General features: G+C 36.7%; 1 protein-coding gene and 1 pseudogene across 1 annotated transcript; both read left to right on the forward strand.

The window, feature by feature from the left end:
- Nucleotides 1-3,997: 3,997 nt before the first annotated feature.
- On the forward strand, nucleotides 3,998-5,362 carry EQUCABV1R925 (vomeronasal 1 receptor equCabV1R925). The gene has a single exon (XM_070224912.1). The coding sequence runs from the start codon at nucleotides 4,090-4,092 to the stop codon at nucleotides 5,113-5,115; it is 1,026 nt and encodes a 341-aa protein (XP_070081013.1). The 5' UTR covers nucleotides 3,998-4,089; the 3' UTR covers nucleotides 5,116-5,362.
- EQUCABV1R-PS950 (vomeronasal 1 receptor equCabV1R-ps950 pseudogene) lies at nucleotides 7,311-8,238 on the forward strand (annotated as a pseudogene).

The raw sequence follows: 8,618 nt of genomic DNA on the forward strand, positions 1-8,618 counted from the left end.
GGCTCTACCAGATCCTCCCATACAGGCACAAACTGATAAACATCTGGCAGCCTCAGATCACAGCCCCATAATGATTTTAATTTCATAAAAAAACTTTTGGGGATCTTCCCTGGGTTTAGGAAATTTTTTAACTATGGCCTTTAGTTTGGTCTTTGACCAAAGGGGTGAAAGATACCTGAAAATCTTCGTCTTCAAGATATGGTATTTTTATATTAAAAGGTACCTGTTTAACAGTCTCTTCAAAGTGGAAAGGCAGTTCAGACAGAGAATCAGTAAACGTGAGTGCTCAAGTGAAGATGGATGGTGGGTAGCAGTAGGAGTCACATCAGTCCTCTTGTGTTTTGATTTACGTACCTCTTTGTCTAATTTTTCATTAGCCTTTTGTAATGAGGCTTTCAATGAAGCTATTTTAGAATATGGCAACCTTTTAGAAGCTTCTTCCAATTCAATGAGCTTCCAGTACACCAATTAAAATAGGTATCCCATTCAGTTTGTTTGTTTAATTCAGGAAGCTTTCCTTTCACGTGCACTTCTTAAATAAACACTCTTGTGTAATTGGAATGTTTCATGTAATGGGCATTTTAATCCTAGGTTGTTTTTAGTAAGATCTTGCCATTTTGCTAGATCTCTACATCTTCTGGGACTATAATTTTTACACATGAAATAAGCAGGTGTGCTGGAATGTGGTGCACTTGACTCATTCCAAGGCAGCTATGCTCACCACTGTACTACCAATGCCTGACTCTTTAGACATTAAAGATCTCATCTCTTTATTTTTTTTTAAGATTGGCATCTGCGCTAACATCTGTTTCCAATCTTTGTTTTTTTTCTTCTTCTTCTCCCTAAAGCCCCCTGGTACATAGTTGTATATTCTAGCTGTGAGTGCCTCTGGTTGTGCTATATGGGATGCCACCTCAACATGGCCTGATGAGTGGTGCCATGTCTGTACCCAGGATTTGAACCAGTGAAACCCTGGGCAGCAAAAGTGGAGCGTGACCTTAACCACTTGGCCATGGGACCAGCCCCCCCATCATTTCTTTTAATTAGCATTTGAGTGTCTCAGAATCAAATTAATATCTAAGAGGGATGTGTTGTGGCATTGTGGATTGTGTGGTCTTTTACAGTGTACCTCACTGTATGGAAGTTTTCTTAACATTGGCAGGTGAAAGCGTCAATGACGCATTTTGTGATCAACTCATCATGACATGGGGGTCTTTGAGTTAGGTAACAAGCATTCTAACAGCTTTTACTTGACTCCTGCCCACTTATTTATGTGAATGTATACGTGTATAAGAATGTGAATGTATGTGACTACATGTGTGAGCGTGGAAGTGAGAGTTCATGCATGTGTGTGTCTGCATCTGTGTGTAAATGAGTTTATGCATGTGTGTAGGGTCAGTTGTCCACTATTATGGCTGTAACAAACAACTTGACAATTGAGGGAAATAGCATAGTGAACCTGGATCAAAGAGTCAATTTGCGTGTAGGAAAACCTAAAGAATTAAATTCACCTCATAATTTATATTTGTTTTTTGTTTCTTGAGCCATTATAAATAGATTTCTTAATTAAAAAGCAGTCATAGTACCTTACTGGAAATACTGCAGAATGTGTAGAGGACTGCGTTGACCATTAGATGGTCTTGAATTAAGTAAGCAACTTTGTTTATCTGATAGTTACAAGAGTTATGGAATCTGCCTGTTAAAACATCTGATCCTGGTGCTTTCCTTGTGAGGGATTGTTTTAGAATCTTGTCTGTTTCTTCTATGGATATTAGTCTGCTTCTCCTTCCTGTCACTAGTGGGGGTCAATATTGACAGAGTATCCAGACAGTTCACATATTAATTGATATTGAGTTGTACAAATGAGTGCAATGATATCTAATGTAAATTACTGGCATAATGTTCTTCTTGTTACTTGCATCTCTTTTTGAATCCTTCTCACATATTTTTTAAAATTCCACTTCTTTGCTCATAATTTAATTTATGGGGTAGCTCAATTATATAAATTAGGATAGAACTCACTTATAGGTAGAACATCTCAGTGAAGCAAAACATTATGTGAAAAAAGCATACTCGCCACCAGTCCCTTCTGTGTCAGACCTAAGGATTGTCTGCTCTCCTCCATGTGAGACACTATTTTCCTCCAGGGATCATGGAAAAGTAAGAGTTTCTCACAAACACTGCAACAGTCTCTTAAGAGATGCTAACTAGAAACTTGTAGTTGTTCTTCATAATTAGCACTTGTGAAAAATGCTTTGAAAAATATTCTCAACTCCCAAGCCTGTTACTGCCAATGCTTCTAGAAGGGAAATGATAATTGCGATTCTTAGGAGAGGTGAGGTCACAGAGTCACAAACTCATATATCAGGGTCTAGCTACCCCTCTTGCATACCCACTGACTACTCTGAACTTCATGATGAACCCACCATCCAGGCAGTAGGAAAAAGTTGGTAAGTTTTCTCTATGTTCATCTGAGAGGCAGAATCTGTAAGGAGAGTAATTGTATCAGGAGTCTGGGTGAGTGAATATATTGGACAAAGGGGAGTAATTGTATCAGGAGTCTGGGTGAGTGAATATATTGGACAAAGGGAACTTTCTGCATTTGATCCTGGTCCAGCACTAAAGTCACTTAGGAAGGTGGAATCAATCCTGAGGCATGAGCTAAGCTAGTTTAGAGAGATGGGGTCCTAGACTTTCCAGCAATCCCTGATGTCTCCTAAGGTAATGTTGTGTAGTCCTTACTAACAGTGCTTGTTTTGGTTTAATCCAAGGGATAATGAAATCTGATTTTTAATGTGCTTAAGGACTGTTGCAGAGTCAATCTGCTGTTCAGACTACTTTATAGGAATCATAGACAAAATATTCATGTTTCCAGAGGTGCACACATAACTCCATGCTGATGATAAAGAATAGGATGAACCTACAGAATCATCTGATCCTGTGCGGAAACAGTCTGTCTGATAGCAATTTCTGGAATAGAAATGTTTTCTCTAACTCCAGGTGTATGAAGTGCTTAACAGATTGCATGATTGTGTCTCTATTGATTATTAAGAGACTTTTCCCATGTAAAGTGAGGGGAGCAGCATTTAAGAAAAACATACTGTTGTAAGTTTTGGATAACATTGTTAGGCTCAAATGTATTATGTTACGTTTGATGCCTTTAAATGTTATAATACCAATCCAAAAAATGTATGTGGTTAATACAGTACACAAAGTTTTTCCCTTAACTTTGCACTTTGCATGTGTCTTGTTCTTTATTATCTTTCCCAAAACTTGCCTTAGTGCTAATAACTTTATTTAACTCACGTATTAATAAACAGATGTGTGCATGTTCTGAAATTAGTAATAATTGGTTTCTATTAGACAGTGTTCATCAGACATCAGTGTTTCATCTCTCATAGTTCCTGTGAATCAGGCCATTTTACTTATGTTCCTGGGATAAAAGCAAATGTTTCTGTTGCCATCCTAATGTTGATGCATTCTTGCATTCATTAAAGCCAACTTATCACGGGCAGGATCCTGCAGTTTTATACTGCAACCAGGGCATCTACATTTTATTAAGATCTCTAAAGCTTTATTCAAATTTTACATTTGCCTATAGAATAAGTCTTTATAAGTAAGAGGAAATTCGTCATTACCTTTTTTTAAAAAAACAGAATATCATCCATTTAAAATGAATAGACAAAGTGCAAACACAAAACTAAATTTAGATCTGGCTTATTTGAAGAACAGAGGTAACTTGTATTTTAGCATATTATGGATTAAATGCACCACTTTTGTTATCAGCCCAGCCAGGTTCAAATTCTCACTCCGTTCCTAACCAGTGGGTAAATTTAAGGGAAACACTTAACCTTTCATTGTCTATAGTTTCCTCATCTTTGTAAGGAATGTAATAGTGCCTGCACCAGGAATTTGTGAGGAATAAAGCAATTACAGCATGTGTGGCCTTCATGGCAATGATTCCTACATTGCAGGGGTTTTTAATTGTTAGACTTTCAACTTTTGGAAGCCTGAAAATGACAGAAAAACTAAGTAATTTCATAAAAGTAGGGACTCTTCATAAGTGGCAAATATTGGATTTCAGTTGACATGATACACATAGGCCATGTCTCATATTCCCTTGCAGGATCCTCTAACTCAGAAGACAAGTATCTGTCACTGACAACCGACAGGATGGCCTCTAGCGAATTAGCAGTAGGAGTGATCTTCTTATTACAGACCACAGTCGGAATCCTGGGGAATTTTTCCCTTCTTTGCCATTATCTTTTCCTTTATTTCACTGGGTCTAGGCTAAGATCCACAGATTTGATTGTCAAGAACCTGATTGTAGCCAACTTACTGGTTCTATTCTCTAGCGGACTCCCCTATACATTGTCATCTTTTGGGTGGTATCAGGTCTTCAGTGATTTTGGATGCACATTTTTTTTCTATGTTCGTGGTGTGGGCAGGGGTGTGTCTATCGGCACCACCTGCCTCTTGAGTGTCTTCCAGGCCATCATGATCTGCCCCAGAAACTACAGGTGGGCAGAGCTTAAAATGAAAGCTCTCAAGTGCATGGTCCCTTCAATTTTCTTGTGCTGGGTCCTGCACATGCTGATAAGCGTTATGTACGCTATGTTTGTGAGCAGCAATTGGAGCAAGAAAAACATCACAAACCGAAAAGCATTTGGATACTGTTCTGCTGTTCGTCATGACAAAACCAGAGACTCTTTATATGCAGCATTGCTATCAGTCCCTGATGTTTTCAGTTTGGTGCTCATGATGTGGGCCAGTGGTTCCATGGTTTTCATACTGTACAGGCACAAGCAGAGGGTCCAACACATTCATAGGACCAATGTCTCCTCCAGATCCTCCCCGGAGTCCAGAGCTACCAAAACCATCCTTCTCTTGGTGAGCACCTTTGTGTATTTTTACACCCTTTCTTCCATCTTTCATGTATGTTTGGCTCTCTTTCACAATCCTAGCTGGCTTCTTTTCAATATCAAGTCAATAATCACTCTATGTTTCCCAACTGCCAGCCCTTTTCTGCTTATGACCCGTGACTCCAGTGTATCCAGTCTTTGCTTTGCCTGGATAAGGAATACAAAATCCCTTAATCTTATGACAAATCTATGAATTCTGTGTATTTGCACAATGTTTGTTTGGTAATTCACTCGTAGTCTTCAGAGTTCTAAGTACATTTATGAGTAGTTGACCAGAGACTGTAAACAGGTCATGCTGAGTGTCTTCTTTAAAATAAAAAATAAGACATAACAGTAATTGTAATAAAATATTGTATACTTATCATGTAAATACTCATGTGATTGAGATTTTACTAATGATTTCTGTTGGGGAGTGCAGAATTTATGCAATAATAAAATCAAGTACTAAAAATATCTAGACAGTATGGAGATTTCTTTGAGTGTGTAATGTAAATCTACTACAGTAAATTTCCCAGAAATGAACTAGTCATGGAATTTCTTGAAAAGGTGCTTGGAAATGGAACAACATGTGTCATATCATTACTGAAACTGAAGACCCTAGTGCTGGAGGGGAAACTGGATCAGTGAATAAAACTTTTCAGAGTCACCTATGAGTTTTGTACATTACATCTTTAGAGAAGCAGCAGTCATTTACTTCAAATATGATGTTATGAAGGGAGATGAGCAAGTTTAAACATTTTCAGGTAGAAATGGTCAGGTTGTTCTGGAGTAGGAGAAAAGAGAGCATAAAAGTACATTTTAGCTGATTTTTAAACAACATTGGGTAAGTGTCCCTATTTTAACAGAGGTGAATTGCAAGGAACTGTGTTCTGGAGATGGCAGATTTTTCTTTTTTTGCGAAGATGGTTTGAGCATGTTGGCAAGAAAGAGGTTTGAAGGTGCACACCCCTGTCTCTAAAATGATGAAATTAGTTTATAATGGAGACTTCCATTAAATATGGAGCACTGTAGGAAGAGCCATTTGAAAGAGAAAGACATGAATCCATTCTATTTATGTGGATTTTGTGGCTCCTTGATTTTCCAGGAGGAAAGTGGATACTTCCTCAATATTAGGAGAGATTTTTATACATTTTTCTCTGTACTTGCATTCTGAAGCTGATGCAAACTATTGAGAATTCAACAATTTGAAAAACAAAATAATTATTTTGGCCTAATGAATATATATATCCAACCTTGTAACACAAAGAGGAACTCCTATTTATGATTAAAATAGACATATATTTACCAGAAATTAGATCACAAAGCAAAAAGAAGTGAAAATAGAAATATATAGAAACACATATGCTTACATTGTGTATGTAAATATATTTACAGGTCTATGTGAGATCTATGTGTATTTATGTGTATGTCCATAGAAAGTAAATCATGTTTATTATCCATTAACCAATATATTGGAAACTTGCAAATTAAGAAAAATTGAACATAATTATTTTTAATATTTATTAAATAATACAAGTAATTATTAATTTCAATAATGATAAATCTTTAAGTATATGTTAGCTGATATATATATATATATTATGATTCTAGTTGTTTAATTGTTAAAATTCCATAAAATTTATTTTCCATATTCCCACTTTAATTCTATTATTTGGCCATATCTCTTCAAAAACTGTGAATTAGTGTACTAAAAGGTGTTTGATTTTAAAATAAGTAATTGGTCTATTTAAGTTAAATATAATAATTGATGCATTTCGATACCAATGGAATTTATTTTCTTATTTTATCTATAACTTCTTTTGTATTAATATTTAAATGCCTTCCTTCATAATTCTACATTATAATGGCCCCTTTTCTTTGCAAGTTGTATAATCATTATTTGTTTCTTTTTATCTATAAATTTCAGCACACAGTTAAAAGCTAATCACAGCATTACTGTATTTGTTACTATTAAACCCCACCTTTTCAATATAAGGGCATTACAATACTAATCTATTCACCATATCCCACCTTTTGATTGGCGATATGTATTTAAAAATTTAGGGGCTGGCTCCGTGGCCGAGTGGTTAAGTTCATGCGCTCCGGCTGCGGTGGCCCAGGGTTCGCCTCCTGGGTGCGGACACGGCACCGCTCAGGCCACGTTGAGGCAGCATCCCACATCCCACAACTAGAAGGACCTGCAACTAAGATATACAACTATGTATGAGGGAGTTGGGAAGGTAAAGCAGAAAAAAAAAAGAAGAAGATTGACAACAGTTGTTAGCTCAGGTGCCAATCTTTAAAAAAAAAAGGCACCTCAATTTAAAAAAAAAAATTTAAAGACATGCACAGGTCGTGAGTGCATAGCTCAATGAAAATTCACAAAGGGAAAACAATCTGTACTCAGTACTTAGATCAATAAAGAGAATGTTGTCAGACCCCGAGAAGACCATCGTGCTCCCTCCCAGTCAGTATTCTTCAGGGGAAACACTAGTCAGACAGCTAACAGCACAGATCACGTTAGCCTGTTTTGCATTTTAGATGAAAAAATAATAGAGCCTTAACTCTTTTGTATTTGGCTTTTGTAATTCTTTATGTTGTTCATGAATTTATTGCTGCATATTGTTATTTATCATTCATTTGTATTTTTATATAGGTTTCTATTGTGTGAATAGAAAACAACCAATTTAATCATTCCACTGTTAAAAAGCATATGAGTAGTTTTCAATTTGAGACTATTAAGAATAGTACTGATATGTAAATTTAGAACATGTTTTATGACACACATACAAATTTTTGTTGGCTGCATATATAGTAACAGAACTGTTTGGTGACAAGATTATGTCTATGTTTATAAGTAACAGTAGGAGCAAGAAAAACATAAGAAACATAAAAAGTTTGGGATACTGTTCTGCTGTTCATCATGACAAAACCGGAGACTCATTATATGCAGCGTTTCTATCAATCCCTGTTGTTTTTCTGTTTGGTGATGATGCTCTAGGCCAGTGGCTCCATGGTTTTCATCCTGTACAGCCACAACCAGAGGGTCCAACACCTTCATAAGACAACGTCTCCTCCAGATCCTCCCCTGAGTCCAGAGCTACCCAAACCACCCTTCTCCTGGTGAGTGCCTTTGTCTATTTTTACACCCTTTCCTCCACCTTTCAAGTGTGTCTGGCTATTTTTATCAATCCTAAATAGTTTCTCTTGAACGCCACTGCAATAAGGACTGTGTTTCCCAACTGCCAGCCCCTTTCTGCTCATAAGCCCTGACTCCTGTGTATCCAGGCTCTTCTTTGCCTGGAAAAGAATACAAAATCTTATGGGAAATATGTGAATTGCATGTATTCGCTCAATGTTCATTTGGTAATTCATTCATTCCCCTCAGTGTTCTAAGTACAGTTATGAGTTCTTGACCAGAGAATGTAAACGGAGAATGCTGAATGTCTTCTTCAAAGTAAACAATAAGGTATAGTAGTAATTGTAAGGAAATATTATATAATTATCATATAAATTCTTATGTGACTGTAGTTTTACTGATGTTTGCCATGGAAGAGTTCAGAATTTACACAGTAATAAACTCCAGTTCCTAAAACAATCACAATACTATGGAGAAGTCTTCAAGTATGTAACTTAAATCTATCACAGTACATTTCCCAGAAATGAACTAGGCATGGAATTTAAGACGAGGTACATGAAAATGGAACCATGTGTGGC

The sequence above is a fragment of the Equus caballus genome, chromosome 10, assembly GCF_041296265.1.
Source record: "Equus caballus isolate H_3958 breed thoroughbred chromosome 10, TB-T2T, whole genome shotgun sequence".
NCBI lineage: Eukaryota > Metazoa > Chordata > Mammalia > Perissodactyla > Equidae > Equus > Equus caballus.